At 48.1% G+C, this 17,327-nt stretch overlaps 1 protein-coding gene across 2 annotated transcripts in view; it reads left to right on the forward strand.

Annotated features, from left to right (window-relative positions):
* The window catches only part of LOC119958485, a 705,387-nt gene that overhangs the window by 543 nt on the left and 687,517 nt on the right, over positions 1-17,327 (forward strand). For both annotated transcript variants that reach the window (XM_038787045.1, XM_038787049.1), the window contains exon 2: positions 6,341-6,362. In XM_038787045.1, the coding sequence (XP_038642973.1) occupies positions 6,341-6,362 (22 nt within the window). The remainder of the gene's footprint in view (positions 1-6,340; positions 6,363-17,327) is intronic.

A 17,327-nucleotide genomic window follows, 5' to 3' on the forward strand; every position in this document is an offset into this window, starting at 1 on the left:
TGCGAGGTGATTCATTTTGGTGGGAAACATTTGAATGCGGATTACAGGGTCAAAGGCAAGGTTCTGAGGAATGTGGAGGAACAGAGAGATCTTGGATTTAATGTCCACAGATCTCTGAAGGTGGCCACTCAAGTGGATCGAGCCGTGAAGAAGGCCTATAGTGTGTTAGTGTTTATTAACAGGGGGCTTGAGTTTAAGAGCCGTGGGGTTATGCTGCAACTGTACATGACCCTGGTGAGATCAGATTTGAAGTATTGTGTGCAGTTCTGGTCACCTCACTATAGGAGGCATGTGGAAGCATTGGAAAAGGTGCAAAGGAGATTTACCAGGATGCTGCCTGCTTTGGCGGGTCGGTCTTGTGAGGAAAGGTTGAGGGAGCTAGGGCTTTTCTCTTTGGAGTGGAGGAGGATGAGAGGTGACTTAATAGAGATTTATAAGATGATGAGAGGGATAGATAGAGTGGACTTTCAGAGATTATTTCCTCGGGTGGATGTAGCTGTTACAAGGGTGCATAACTATAAGGTTTGTGGTGGGAGATGTAGGAGGGATGTCCGAGGTAGGTTCTTTATTCGGAGAGTGGTTAGGGTGTGGAATGGACTGCCTGCTGTGATAGTGGAGTCAGACACTTTAGGAAATTTCAAGCGGTTATTGGATAGGCACATGGAGCACACCAGAATGAAAGGGAGTGGGATAGCTTGATCTTAGTTTCGGACAAAGCTCGGCACAACATCGAGGGCTGAAGGGCCTGTTCTGTGCTGTACTGTTCTATGTTCTATGCACTTGCAAGTGTTAAGACTCTCTCCATACCAGGCAACATTCTTGTAAATCTCCTCTGTACCCTTTCCAATGCTTCCACATCCTTCCTATAATGTGGCGACCAGAACTGCACACAATACTCCAAATGCACCAGAGTTTTGTACAACTGCAACATGACCTCATGGCTCCGAAACTCAATTCCTCTACCAATAAAAGCTAACACACCGTACGCCTTCTTAACAACCCCCTCAATCTGGGTGGCAACTTTCAGGGATCTATGGACATGGACACCGAGATCTCTCTGCTCGTCCACACTACCAAGAATCTTACCATTAGCCCAGTACTCTGCCTCTGTTATTCCTTCCAAAATGAATCACCTCTCACTCTTCTGCATTAAACTCCATTTGCCACCTGTCAGCCCAGCTCTGCAGCTTATCTATGTCCCTCTGTAACTTGTAACATCCTTCTGCACTGTCCACAACTCAACCGACTTTAGTGCCATCTGCAAATTTACTCACCCATCCTTCTACGCCCTCTTCCAGGTCATTTATAAAAATGACAAACAGCAACGGCCCCAAAACAGATCCTTGTGGCACACCACTTGTAACTGGACACCAGTCAGAGCATTTCCCATCAACCACCACTCTTTGTCTTCTATCAGCTAGCCAATTTCTGGTCCAAACTGCTAAATCACCCTGAATCCCATGCCTCTGTATTTTCTGCAATTGCCTACCGTGGGGAACCTTATGAAACGCTTTACTGAAATCCATATACACGACATCAACTGCTTTACCCTCATCCACCTGTTTGGTCACCTTCTCGAAGAACTCAATGAGGTTTGTGAGGCACGACCTACCCTTCACAAAACCATGTTGACTATCTCTAATCAGATTATTCCTTTCCAGATGATTATACATCCTACCTCTTATAAACCTTTCCAAGACTTTTCCCACAACAGAAGTAAGGCTCACTGGTCTATAGTTACCGGGGTTCTCTCTACTCCCCTTCTTGTACAAGGGGACAACATTTGCTATCCTCCAGTCCTCTGGCACTATTCCTGTAGACAAAGATGACTTAAAGATCAAAGCCAAAGGCTCAGCAATCTCCTCCCTAGCTTCCCAGAGAATCCTAGGATAAATCCCATCCGGCCCAGGGGACTTATCTATTTTCACACTTTCCAGAATCGCTAACACCACCTCCTTATGAACCGCAAGCCCTTCTAGTCTAGTAGCCTGTATCTCAGTATTCTCCTCGACAACTTTGTCTTTTTCCTGTGTGAATACTGACGAAAAATACTCATTTAGCACCCCTCCTATCTCCTCGGACTCTACGCACAACTTCCCACTACTGTCCTTGACTGGCCCTACTCTTACCTTAGTCATTCTTTTATTCCTGACATACCTATAGAAAGCTTTAGGGTTATCCTTGATCCTACCTGCCAAAGACTTCTCATGTCCTCGCTTGGCTCTTCTTAGCTCTTTCTTTAGAGCCTTCCTAGCTAACTTGTAACTCTCAAGCGACCCCACTGAACCATCACGTCTCATCTTCACATAAGCCCCCTTCTTCCTCTGTGATTCAACTGCTTTAGTAACCCATGGTTCCCTCACTCGACCATTTCCTCCCTGCCTAACAGGTACATACTTATCAAGGACACGCAGTAGCTGTCCCTTGAACATGCTCCACATTTCCATTGTGTCCATCCCCTGCAGTTTTCCTCTCCAGGCGATGCATCCTAAGTCTTGCCTCATCGCATCATAATTGCCTTTCCCCCAGCAATAACTCTTGCCCTGCGGTTTATACCTATCCCTTTCCATCGCTAAAGTAAACGTAATCGAATTGTGGTCACTATCACCAAAATGCTCACCTACCTCCAAATCGAACACCTGTCCTGGTTCATTACCCAGTACCAAATCCAATACGGCCTCGCCTCTTGTTGGCCTATCTACATACTGCATCAGGAAACCCTCCTGCACACATTGGACAAAAACGGATCCATCTAAAGTACTCGAACTATAGTGTTTCCAGTCAATATTTGGAAAGTTAAAGTCCCCCATAACAACTACTCTATTATTTTCGCTCCTATCCAGAATCATCTTTGCAATCCTTTCCTCTACATCTCTGGAACTTTCCGGAGGCCTATAGAAAACCCCTAACAGGGTGACCTCTCCTTTCCTGTTTCTAACCTCAGCCCATACTACCTCAGTATTCGAGTCCTTATCAAATGTCCTCTCAGCCACCGTAATACTGTCCTTGACTAACAATGCCACCCCTCCCCCTCTCTTACCACCTCCCTGAACTTACTGAAATATCTAAACCCCGGCACCTGCAACAACCATTCCTCGCCCTGCTCTATCCATGTCTCTGAAATGGCCACAACATCGAAGTCCCAGGTACTAACCCATGCTGCAAGCTCACCCACCTTATTCCGGATGCTCCTGGCATTGAAGTAGACGCACTTTAGACCACCTTCCTTCCTGCCGGTACACTCCTGCAACTTTGAAACCTTACTCATGACCTCACTACTCTCAGCTTCTTGTGTACTGGAGCTACAATTCAGGTTCCCAATCCCCTGCTGAACTAGTTTAAACCCTCCCGAAGAGCATTAGCAAACCTGCCCCTGAGGATATTAGTACCCCTCTGGTCCATGTGTAGACCATCCCGTTTGTAGAGGTCCCACCTACCCCAGAATGAGTTTGTGAGTTGGTTCCTCGACATACTGGTCGAAAAAAACATCCTCTACGCACTCCAGGAATTCATCCACACAGTATTATTGCTTATTTGTTTTGCCCAATCTATATGTAGATTAAAGTCAATTATGATTATTGCAGCCACACTGTTTTTTAAAAATAAATTTGGAGTGCCCAATTTTATTTTTCCAATTAAGGGAAAATTTAGCGTGGCCAAACAACTACAGATTTTCTTTTTTGGTTTGTGGGGGTGAGACCCATGCAGACACGGGAAGAATGTGCAAACTCCACAAGTCAGTGACCCCGGGGCTGGGATCGAACCTGGGTCCTCGGCACCGTGAGACAGCAGTGCTAACCATTGTGCTATTGTGCCGCCCTGCAGCCACCTTGTTACATGTATCTCTAATTTCCTGCACAGTGCCATTCCCTACCTTCCCACTACTGTTTAGAGGCCTATAGACAACTACCACTAATGTTCCCCCCCCCCCATTGTTGTTTCTTATTTCCACCTAGTTCTAGATCCAGATTTTCTGATCCAATATCCTCTCTCAGTATTGCATTTATTTCATCCTTAACTAACAACGTCGCCCATTTCCTTTCCCTTTCCGCCTGTCCTTCTTAAATATCAAGTACCCTTGGATATTCAGTTCCCAGCCGTGGTCACTCTGTAGCTATACCTTCGTAATTGCAATCATATCGAACATGTTTCTATCAATTTGCGCAGTGGGAACTTCAGTGGCAGCCATGGAGTGAGTTGTCACATACAGGGCGGCTCCTGCTTGAAGGTGTTGGTTTTGACCCCTTTCACCTGTGTTTTGGGTAGATTTGGCGGAAAAGTGGAGCGGAGAGTGTAGGGGAAGACGTTTCCCCCTGGTGAGATGTTTATGGCTATCTGACCCGGCTGAAGACCGTGACGGACCTGGCGAAAGAGTTGAAGGATACTCTGGCGCAGTACCAATTACGAAAGTGGCAGAGGGGGAAAGGTTGTCGTTAGCGGGGAAGTTGCAGATGGAAGAATTACATTTTAAAAATTTTTATTCCAAACATTCAAAAATACAAAACAAAAATTAAAAAACGTTATTCAAACCACACAGTTGACAGTTTGTGCAAGCTTTTCCCCTTTTCACTCCCTCCACCCCCTCCGCGACAAATATTTCCTCAACATTGTCACAAACACTCCCCTCCGCTGATCTCCTGAATTCAAACTTGATCTTTTCCAGCTGGAGGAAATCGTTTAGGTCCCCCAGCCAGGCCACCACCCCCAGTGGCCTTGTCGACCGCCATTGCACCAGAATCCTTCGTCGAACAATGAGAGGTGAAAGCCACGCATTTCCCATACTGCAAATATTGTCCAGCTTGGCCCGGCCTCTGCCCCCACGATTTTTGTTTGCGTTCCAAAAACCCCCCTCCCAGTACCTCTCCGACGTCTTGCAGCCCCAGAACATATGCGTGAATTGCTCGTCCTCGCCCACACTTCTCATACTCAACTGCCACCCCTTGAAAGAACCCACTCCGCCTTGCCCGAGTCATGTGCACCCTATGCACAACCTTGAATTGAATCAAACTCATCCTTGTACACACGGAGGTTGAATTTACCCTACACATTGCCTTGCTCCACACTACCCATCCTATCTCCCCAGCTCTTCCTTTCATTCTCTTTAATTTCCCCACCCCCGCTCCCCCAGCCACCCATATATATCACCAATCCTACTCGTCGACTCCACATCTGGGAGAAACATTCGCTCTAACAGGATATACTCCGGCAGCTTCGGAAACCCTCTCCATTCCTTCCGCACAAAATCCTCACTTGCGTTTACCTGAACTCGCTTCCCTTCGGCAGCTCCACTATCTCCTGCAGCTCTTCCAGACCTGCAAATCTTTCCTCCAGAAAAAGATCCCTCGCCCTCACCAGCCCCACCTGCCTTCACTTCCTATTAATGCCATCTGTCTCACCCAGTATAGACCCATGGTCCCCACACATCAGTGTCAGCACTAATATCCCCACCATACTAGTTGAGGAAGGTGTCTCCTCAACTAGTTCCACATCCCAATCATGGACTGCACCAACGAGCTCACCGTGTACCTGCCCGGTGCCAGCAGAAGCGACGCTGTCACCATGGCCCTCAATCTGGACCCTCTACAGTGCTCCTCCAGCGTCCTAACCCAGTCTCCACTCCTTCCCAGCATTCGCCGACCAACAGTAGAGCATCAGGTTTGGTAATGGCGACCGGAGAATCGGCGCCAATCACGCTTGTCAGTGGGCTCACTGGTGGGCTGGTCGGGGGCCGTTGAAATCGCCCCCCCCCGCGATTCTCCACGCCTTGATGGGCTGAGTGCTGCCGAGTCCCGCTGGCGTGGGTTACGCATTGTCCTATCTGGTGGAACCTCGGAGATCTGGCTGCGGGGGCCGTCCTGGTGCGGGTCTCCACGGTGGCCAAGTCCTCGATTGGGGCCTACCGATCGGCGGGTTGGCTAATTCCAGGGGGGGCCTATGTTCGTTTGCACCGGGCCCCTGTAGGGTTCCGCCATATTGCCCGGGGGCCGGCGCAGAGATGGCAACCCACACGCATGTGCGGACCCGTGGCGTGCCAGCTTTCGAGTGCCGGACCAGTGGACACCACTCCGGCACCGTACTATCCCCCTAGGAAGGGGTGAATACCTAGGCCTAGAGGCCCTTTAACGCTGGAGTCGCTCGCGCTGCTTTTGACGCCGGCGTCAGAACTTGGCCACGGCATCGGAGAATCCCAGCCCTTGTTTGTCCATTTAAATGGGGCTTCTGTTCCACACCAGTAAACTAATGCTTAATGCAGTTCAGAGAATTTTCCATTCCACAACAATTAAGAACTTGAGTCAAATCCAATGCTTGACACTAATAATTATGTCTTTTTTTTCTCCAGGCTTCTAGCAACAGCACTTGGGGTGAGTCTGAATTTGCTCCACTTTTCAATTTTGCAGTTAAAGGTGTGTATGACAAATGTTGCTCCGTAGTCATAGTGAGCATAGTGGTAACCTGATTGGATGGTTGTCTCTATAGAATGCTCTCCATTCCAATGTGCCAGACTCATTGGGCATAATTATCGTAGTGTGTGGGATGAGGTTGGTGCCAGGGGCTGTGCTGCCTCCACACCGAGGTGGTTGTGCTGCTTCTTGCAACACTCCTGTACAGTCCTGACTACGTATTGACACCAGGACTGAATTGCTGGGCCTCCACAACAATTAAATTGGCATTGGGCCTGAAGCGGTTCATGATCCGTTGATGAGTTAGCACCGGCGCCACGTGGAACACCATTGATTCCAATGAAAACTGTGTCTGATTCGCCAGGGTCAGGATTGCCACTCAAGAGGCTGACAACCTGCAGCCGCATGTTAGCACTCCGTTCCCCATACACTCATCCCAGCGACCAGATGGCAACAAGAAAAGTGGCATCCGTTTCACAGATGCGAGCTGAAGACCCTACTGGATGACGTAGAGAGGCGGGACACACTGTTCCCTTGTGTGGGGACCACCACCACCACCATACGCCGGGCCTGGGTGCAGGTGGCAGAGGCCGTGAGTACCATGGACCCCACAGTCAGGACTGTACAGCAGTGTTGCAAGAAGCAGCACCACCACCTCGGTGTGGAGGCAGCACAGCCCCTGGCACCAACCTCATCCCACACACCCATATCCTCCATCCCTCCCACCCCACCTAGACGGCGACCAAACTCCACCAGTATGCTCTCTTCCCACCTGTACCACATGCCAGCATCCATGCTGCCACCATAGCCTGGTACACTGACCATAAAGGCCAACAGCTGCCCATCCCCTATGTTGCACATGTCCGACAGTTTAACACTGTGCACTTTCTGTCTCTTTTCCACCGTCCCCCCCCCCCCCCCCCCCAAACCCTAGGAGAAGGCAACACATAACCAGAGAGAGAGAGACGGAAGGTTGGAGTGCGATAGCCGGACTGCAGCCCCTCACCGCTGCAGAGCCATGGGCACTGTAGGGCAGTTGCCGATGCGGAGGCATTGGGCAACCAAGTAAACCCTGCTGAGTTGGATGTGAGGCACAAACCTCCCCCTATCATCACCCCTTCACCAGCCCAACCCGTGATCCAATCATGCGTCATGTCATGTGTGTTGCAGGATTACCTGTGGTAGAGACGGGCCATTCTGATGTACCCCAAGCAGAATTCAGCGACCAGGAGACAATGGACAGTGTCGCGATCCCCCAAACACCGGTCCGAGACATCCTGGAGCACCAGTCTAAGGCTAACACTGACTTCCTGTAACAGCTGTGTCCCAACATCCTCCACCATACCAGAGATGCTCACCTCGGTTGAGCACTTTAGTGAAGAGGCTCCTGGGGCTCTATCTGGTGCACACCACACACACACACATGCTGCGGTTAGTCAGATGGAGGGAAGAATTCCCAAGGGGGTGGACGGTCGGGGGGTGGCCCGAACCCAGGGAGTAACTGCCCTCCTGACGGGAATCGGGCTTCTGAAAAGGGCGGTTCCATGAATAATTGAGATGCAGAGACAGCCAGGGACTACACACAAGACATGACGCATGATTGGATCGTGGTCCTCCAGAGCTGCCAGCAACCATTCAGCGCCTGCAGGTGTAGTTGGAGGAATCCAACTGCATGCAGGGGCAGGAGGCAGTGCTGATAATACAGACCACCCAGGCCAATGCCACACGGGTGGCGTCAGCGATGGAAGACCTTGGGGGCGAAGCTATTGGCCATGGGTCAGGATGTCCAAGGCCTGGGGCACTCTGTGTGCGTGGTGGCCGAGGCATAGTAGAGGGCTGAAAGAATTTTTTAAATGTTGCATTTATAACCACTTCATTTCCAATATAAATTCCTTGATCCCACAATGGCTATAATAACACATTCTTAAAACACTTTGCAGAAAATGTTGGAATTTTCACCACCATTTTAATGTTTCCATCTATTACAGTACAGTGAGCTATGACTGAAGTGTGAAAATTAAAACATGGACAACAGTTTTAAAATTAATATCTTGGGATTTGAACTAATAGAAAAGAAAGTTGATTTGAACAAGAAGTGAGCGCCATCTTGTATTGGAAAATAATGGGTGAAAATGAAAATCGCTGTCACAAGTAGGCTTCAAACGAAGTTACTGTGTCCCTGGTCACCACATTCCGGCGCCTGTTCGGGGAGGAGGGTATGGGAATTGAACCGTGCTGCTGGCCTGCCTTGGTCTGCTTTAAAAGCCAGCTCTTTAGGGTATGATCGAACAGGAGGAACATTAAGTGTGGTGGTGACCGCGTCTTGCTGGGAGTTCTGGACAATAGACCCGGTGAGACCGCGACCGTTAGTTTAGGGCCGGAAATGATCTCCCATGGGCTTCACGGCAGAAATGGCTGTCATGCCAGCTGATACACCGGACCGTGCCCGGCAGTTCCCCATTTGCAAGGGGGAGCAGCACATAAACTGCTCCCTCTGAATAAACTCCAGACAGCACACAGCCATTGCACCACAAAGACCTGCTCCACGTTTTAGAGATGCCGACCTGGCCAGGCTACTGGGCACTGTGAAGTTCAGACAGGACACCCTGTTCCCCTGAGGGTATTGCAGGATCAGCCACCGGGCTGTGAGTGCCGCCTGGGAGGCAGTGATAGCGGCCGGCAGTTAAGGCGGTGTCATGAGGAGGACTGATATCCAATGCAGGAAGAAGCTCAACGACCTCCACAGGGCTGCACGGGTGAGTTGACATCGGCTCCCTGGCATTGGTCCCGCCTGCCACAACCAGCTGATATTTTTTTCATCCCCATTCTCCTGCTTTCTCCCCATAACCGATCCCCATGTTAATCAAGAACCTATCTATCTCTGTCTTAAAGACACTCAGTAATTTGGCCTCCACAGCCTTCTGCGGCAGAGTTCCACAGATTCACCAGCCTCTGGCTGAAGAATTTCCTCCTCATCTCTGTTTTAAAGGATCATCCTTTCGCTTGAGGTTGTGTCAAAGAACAAAGAAAATTACAGCACAGGAACAGGCCCTTCGGCCCTCCCAACCTGCGCCGACCCAGATCCTTTATCTAAACCTGTCGCCTATTTTCCAAAGATCTACTTCCCTCTGTTCCCCGCCGTTCATATATCTGTCTAGATGCATCTTAAATGATGCTATCGTGCCCGCCTCTACCATCTCCGCTGGCAAAGCGTTCCAGGCACCCACCACCCTCTGCGTAAAAAAAACTTTCCACGCACATCTCCCTTAAACTTTCCCCCACTCTTGGAAAAAGCTTGTTGCTATCCACCCTGTCCATACCTCTCATAATTTTGGAGACCTCAATCAGATCCCCCCTCAACCTCCGTCTTTCCAACGAAAACAATCCTAATCTACTCAACCTTTCTTCATAGCTAGCACCCTCCATACCAGGCAACATCCTGGTGAACCTCCTCTGCACCCTCTCTAAAGCATCCACATCTTTCTGGTAATTTGGCGACCAGAACTGCACGTAGTATTCCAAATGTGGCCTAAACAAAGTCCTATACAACTGTAACATGACCTACCGACTCTTGTACTCAATACCCCGTCCGATGAAGGCAAGCACACTGTATGCCTTCTTGAACACTCTATCGACCTGCATTGCCACCTTCAGGGTACAATGGACCTGAACTCCCAGATCTCTCTGTACATCAATTTTCCCCAGGACTCTTCCATTGACCATATAGTCCGCGCTTCAATTAGATCTTCCAAAATGCATCACCTCGCATTTTCCTGGATTGCCTGGATCTGCCATTTCTCTGCCCAACTCTCCAATCTATCTATATTTTGCTGTATTCTCTGACAGTCCTCCTCACTATCTGCAACTTCACCAATCTTAGTATCATCTGCAAACTTGTTAATCAGACCACCTATACCTTCGTCCAGATCATTTATGTATATCACAAACAACAGTGGTCCGAGCACGGATCCCTGTGGAACACCACTAGTCACCTTTCTCCATTTTGAGACACTCCCTTCCACCACTACTCTGTCTCCTGTTGCCCAGCCAGTTCTTTATCCATCTAGCTAGTACACCCTGAACCCCATACAACTTCACTTTTTCCATCAACCTGCCATGGGAAACTTTATCAAACGCCTTACTGAAGTCCATGTATATGACATCTAGAGCCCTTCCCTCATCAATTAACTTTGTCACTTCCTCAAAGAATTCTATTAGGTTTGTAAGACATGACCTTCTCTGCACAAAACCATGCTGTCTATCACTGATAAGTCTATTTTCTTCCAGATGTGAATAGATCCTATCCCTCAGTATCTTCTCCAACAGTTTGCCTACCATTGACGTCAAGCTCACAGGTCTATAATTCCTTGGATTATCCCTGCTATCCTTCTTAAACAAAGGGACAACATTAGCAATTCTCCAGTCCTCCAGGACCACACCCGTGGTCAAGGATGCTGCAAAGATATCTGTTAAGGCCCCAGCTATTTCGTCACTCGCTTCCCTCAGTAACCTGGGATAGATCCCATCTGGTCCTGGGGACTTGTCCACCTTAATGCCTTTTAGAATACCCAAAACTTCTCCCTTATGACGACTAGACCTAGAGTATTTAAACATCCATCCCTAGCCTCAACATGCGTCATGTCCCTCCTTGGTGAATACCGATGCAAAGTACTCATTAAGAATCTCCTCTGACTCCATGCATAAATTCCCTCTTTTGTCTTTGAGTGGGCCAATCCTTTCTCTAGTTACTCTCTTGCTCCTTATATACGAATAAAAGGCTTTGGGATTTTCCTTAACCCTGTTAGCCAAAGATATTTCATGACCCCTTTTAGCACTCTTTATTGCGCGTTTGAGATACGTCCTACTTTCCCGATATTCCTCCAAAGCTTCATCAGTTTTGAGTCACCTCGATCTTACGTATGCTTCCTTTTTCATCTTGGCTAGTCTCACAATTCCACCCGTCATCCATGGTTCCCTAATCTTGCCATTTCTATCCTTCATTTTCACAGGGACATGTCTGTCCTGCACTCTAATCAACCTTTCCTTAAAAGACTCCCACATTTCAAATGTGTATTTACCCAATCCACATTCCCTAGCCCCTGCCGAATTTTGTTATATTCGCCCTTTCCCAATCTAGCACTCTTCCTTTAGAACCACTCTCGTCTTTGTCCATGAGTATTCTAAAACTTAGGGAATTGTGATCGCTATTCCCAAAGTAATCACCCACTGAAACTTCAACCACCTGGCCGGGATCATTCCCCAATACCAGGTCCAGTATGGCCCCTTCCCGAGTTGGACTATTTACATATATGCTCTAGAAAGCTCTCCTGGATGCTCCTTACAAACTCTGCTCCATCTACGCCTCCAACACTACACGAGTCCCATTCAGTGTTGGGGAAGTTAAAATCTCCCATCACGACCACCCTATTGCTCCTACATTTTTCTATAATCTGTCTACATATTTGTACCTCTACTTCACGCTCGCTTATGGGAGGCCTGTAGTAAAGTCCCAACAATGTTACTGCACCCTTCCTATTTCTTAGCTCTACCCACATTGCCTCAGTGCTCGAAACCTCCATCGTGCCATCCTTAATCACAGCTATGATATCATCTCTGACTAGTAATGCAACTCCTCCACCCCTTTTACCTCCCTCTCTGTCCTTCCTGAAGCATCTATATCCTGGGATATTTAGTTGCCAGTCTTGCCCTTCCCTCACCCAAGTCTTAGTAATACCAAACAGATCATATTCCCAGGTACTAATCCAAGCCCTACGTTCATCTGCCTTACCTCCACACTTCTCGCATTAAAACAAATGCACCTCAGACCACCTGTCCCTTTGCTTTCATCATCTCTTCCCTGTCTACTCTTCCCCTTAGTCACATTGAGTTTATTATCTAGTACCTTACTGGTTTTAGTTGCTGCCTCTTTACTGACCTTTAACTTCCTAATCTGGTTCCCATACCCCTGCCACATTAGTTTAAAACCTCCCCAACAGTGTTAGCAAAAGCACTCCCAAGACATTGGTTCCAGTCCGCCCATCCGATTTGTAATGGTCCCACCGCCCCCAGAACCGGTTCCAATGTCCCAAAAATCTGAACCCCTCCCTCCTGCACCATCTCTCAAGCCACGTATTCATTCTGACTATTCTTGAATTTCTACTCTGACTGTCTCGTGGCACTGGTAGCAATCCTGAGATTACTACCTTTGAGGTTCTACTTTTTAACTTATCTCCTAACTCCCTGAATTCTGATTGTAGGACCTCATCCAGTTTTTTACCTATATCGTTGGTGCCGATATGCACCACGACAACTGGCTGTTCACCCTCCCCCTTCAGCATGTCCTGCAGCCGATCTGAGACATCCCTGACCCGGGAGGCAACATACCATTCTGGAGTCTCTTTTTTGACCACAGAAATGCCTGTCTACTCCCCTTACGATTGAATCCCCTATGACTATAGCCCTGCCAGTCTTTTTCCCACCCTTCTGTGCAGCAGTGCCAGCCACGGTGCCATGAGCCTGGCTACTACTGCCGTCCCCTGGTGAGTCATCTCCCCAACAGTATCCAAAATGGTATACCTGTTTTGGAGGGAGGTGACCGCAGGGGACACCTGCACTGCCTTCCTGCTCTTACTCTGCCTTTTGAAATGAAATGAAATGAAAATGAAAATCGCTTATTGTCACGAGTAGGCTTCAATTAAGTTACTGTGAAAAGCCCCTAGTCGCCACATTCCGGCGTCTGTTCGGGGAGGCTGTTACGGGAATTGAACCGTGCTGCTGGCCTGCTTTGTCTGCTTTCAAAGCCAGCGATTTAGCCCTGTGCTAAACCAACGGGACAGGCAGACGGGCAAAGGCAGTGGGGTTGCATTGTTAGTAAAAAATGGAGTTAAATCGATTACTACAAGGAGGGATATAGGATCGGAAGGCATAGAATCTCTGGGTAGAGTTGAGGAATTGCAAAGGTAAAAAGACCCTGATGGGAGTTACGTATAGGCCGCCTAGCAGTAGTCAGGATGTGGGGCAGAAAATAAATCGGGAGACAGAAAAGGCATATAAAAAAGGCAATATTACAATAATCATGGGGAACTTCAATATGCAGGTGGACTGGGAAAATCAGGTTGGTCATAGATCCCAAGAAAAGGAATTTGTGGAATGTTTAAAAATGTTTCTTTTGGAGCAGCTTGTGACAGAGCCTACTAGAGAACAGGGGATGGTGATGTGTAATGAGGCAGACTTGATTAGGGAACTTGAGGTGAAGGAACCCTTGGGGAGCAGTGACCACAATATGATAGAATTTACTCTGGAGTTTGAGAGCGAGATAGTAATATAAAAGAAGATAGGAAGAGTTTATTGAGTATATAAAAGGTAAGAGAGAGGCAAAAATAGACATTGAAAATGAGGCTGGAGAAGTAATAAATGGAAAGAAAGAAATGGCAGAGGACCTGAATAGTTACTTTGCATCAGTTTTCAAGGTGGAAGATACTATTGGGATGCCAGAGCTCCAGAAGAATCAGGGGGCACAGGCGAGTGTAGTGGCCATCACTGAAGAGAAGGTTCTGGGGAACAGAGATGAGGAGGGATTTCTTCAGCCAGAGGGTGGTGAATCTGTGGAACTCCTTGCTGCAGCAGGCTGTGGAGGCCAATTCACTGACTGTCTTTAAGACAAAGATAGATAGGTTCTTGATTAATAAGGGGATCAGGAGTTATCGGGAGAAGGCAGGAGAATGGGAATGAGAAAATATCAGTCATGATTGAATTGTGGAACAGACTCGATGGGCCGAGTGGCCTAATTTTGCTCCTATGTCTGATGGACTTATGGAAACTGAAAGGTCTGAAGGTGGATAAATCATTTGGACCAGATGGACTACACCCCAGGGTTCTAAAAGAGATAATTGAGAAGATTGTGGAGGCATTGATGGTGATCTTTCAGGAATCACTGGAGGCAAGAAGGGCACCAGAGGACTGGAAAGTGGCTAATGTAACACCGCTATTTAAAAGGGAGAGAGACAGAAGACGGGAAATTATAGGCCGGTTAGCCTGACTTCGGTCATTGGTAAGATTTTAGAGTCCATTGTTAAAGATGAGATTGCGGAGTACTTGGAGGTGCTTGATAAAATAGGACTGTCAGCACGGCTTTGTCAAAGGGAGGTGATGTCTGACAAATCTGTTTAGAGTTCTTTGAGGAGATAACGAGGAAGTTAGACAAAGGAGAATCAGTGGGCGTGATTTATTTAGATTTCCAGAAGTCCTTTGACAAGGTACCGCTAAGGAGACTGTTAAATAAGTTAAGGGTAAGATCCTGGCATGGATGGAGGATTGGCTGACTGGCAGAAGGCAGAGAGCGGGGAGAAAGGGGTCTTTTTCAGGATGGCAGCCGGTGACTAGTAGTGTGCCTCAGGGGTCTGTGCTGGGACCACAACTTTCCACAATATATATTAATGATCTGGAAGAAGTAACTGAAGGCACAGTTGCTAAGCTTGCAGCTGATACAAAGATATGTAGGGGGACAGGTAGTATTGAGGAAACAGGGGGCTGCAGAAGGACTTGTAACAGGCTAGGAGAGTGGGCAAAGAAGTGGCAGATGGAATACAATGTGGAAAAGTGTGAGGTTATGCACTTTGGAAGGAGGAATGGATGCATGGACTATTTTCTCAATGGAGAAATGCTTCGGAATTTGAAGCGCAAAGGAACTTAAGAGTACCTGTTCAAGATTCTCTTAAGGTTAACGTGCAGGTTCAGTCGGCAGTTAGGGAGGCAAATTTAATGTTAGCATTCATGTCGAGCGATCTAGAATGCAAGAGCAGAGACGTACTTCTGAGGCTCTGATTAGACCCCATTTAGAGCATTGTGAGCAGTTTTGGACACCGTATCTAAGGAAGCCTGTGCTGGCCTTGGAAAGGGTCTGGAAGAGGTTCACAAGAATGAATCCTGGAATGAAGAGCTTGTTGTATGAGAAACGGTTGAGGACTCTGGGTCTGTACTCGTTGGAGTTTAGAAGGATGAGCGGGGATCTTATTGAAACTTACAAGATACTGCAAGGCCTGGATAGAATGGACATGGAGAGGATGTTTCCACTTGTGGGTAAAACTAGAACCAGAGGACACAATCTCATACTAAAGGGATGATCCTTTAAAACAGAGATGAGGAATTTCTTCAGCCAGAGGGTGTGAATCTGTGGAACTCTGCCGCAGAAGGCTGTGGAGGCCAATTCACTGAGTATCTTTAAAACAGATAGATAGGTTTTTGATTAATAAGGGGATTAGGGGTTATGGTGAGAAGGCAGGATAATGGAAATGAATGAAATATGAGCCATGATTGAATGGCGGAGCAGACTCAATGGGCCGAGTGGCCTAATTCTGCTCCTATGTCTTATGGTCTAAGCCGTGATCCTCACCAACTGAACCACACAGACCCAATACTTGTGCAAACTGGGGTCAAAGAGGGCTCAATCATTGCACAAATGCTCTTCATTTTCCGCGTAGCAGCACTGCACCCCATCACCCTGAAGCTCCCTGCTGGAGTGGAGTTAACCTACTGGACAAGCAGGAACCTGTTCAACCTATGCCTCCAGACCAGAAGCAAGACCACCCCAACTTGTCATCGAGCTGCAGTCTGCACAACTGCCTGTGTGTGCCCGCATTCAGAGGCCGAGTTACAAACCATCGTTGACGCATTCACTGAGGCATATGAAAGAATGAGCCTCAAATTAAACATCCGGAAAACATAGGTTCTCGACCAGCCCCTCCTGCCACACACAACTACCCCCCAACCATCAAGATTCACGGTGAACCTTTGGACAATGTGGATCATTTCCCATACCTCGGGAGCCTCCTCTCGGTGTGATCAGACAATGATGAGGAAGTCCAACATCGACTCCAATGTGCCAGTGCAGTCTTTGGAAGCCTGAGGAACAGAATATTCAAAGATCAAGACCTCAAACCCAGCACCAAGCTCATGGTCTATAGAACAGTCATGGTCCCTCTTATGGACTGACCTGATCTCTTCACACATCTTCTGTACTGTGTAGTACTGTACCCCTGTATGCTTCACCTGATATCTGTGACCAAGCGGCACGGTAGCACAAGGGCGGAACAGTAGCAGAATAGTTAGCACCGTTGCTTCACAGTGCCAGAGTCCCAGATTTGATTCCGGCTTGGGTCACTGTTTGTGCAGAGTCTGCACGTTCTCCCCGTGTCTGCGTGGGTTTCATCTGGGTGCTCCGGTTTCCTTCCACAAGTCCCGAAAAGCGTGCTTGTTAGGTGAATTGGACATTCTGGTTTCTCCCTCAGTGTTCCCAAATAGGTGCCGGAGTGTGGCGACTAAGGGCTTTTCACAGTAACTTCATTGCGGTGTTAATGTAAGCCTACTTGTGACAGTAATGAAGATTATTCTAAACTATGTACAGTAGTCCCCCGTTATACCGCGCTCCGCAATACCGCGGTTCGCGATATACCGCGGGGGGGCTTATGGACCCCAACTGTCAGTTGTGTCAATTTCAGCGGCCGACTCACTTTGATCCGGAGAGGGAAGCTGCTCTCTCACTGAAACAATCAGCCGGCCGCTGAAATTGACACTGCCCGCTGCTCTCTCCCTCCAATCCACCTTTTAAGTTTTAATGTTTCTAATTGGAGGGAGAGAGCAGCCGGCAGTGTGAATTTCAGCGGCCGGCTCACTTTGATCCGGAGAAGGAAGCTGCTCTCACTGAAATAATCAGCCGGCTGCTGAAATTGACACTGCCCTGCTCTCTCCCTCCAATCAGAAACATTAAAACTTAAAAGTTGGATTGGAGGGAGAGAGCAGCCGGCAGTGTCAATTTCAGTGGCCGGCTGATTGTTTCAGTGAGAGAGCAGCTTCCCTCTCCGGCCGCTGAAATTGACACTGTTTTAATTAGATCCACGATGGGGGTTTTAAATTTATTTAAAAAGCTAT

This window comes from Scyliorhinus canicula, chromosome 2, assembly GCF_902713615.1.
Source record: "Scyliorhinus canicula chromosome 2, sScyCan1.1, whole genome shotgun sequence".
In the NCBI taxonomy this organism is placed as follows: domain Eukaryota; kingdom Metazoa; phylum Chordata; class Chondrichthyes; order Carcharhiniformes; family Scyliorhinidae; genus Scyliorhinus; species Scyliorhinus canicula.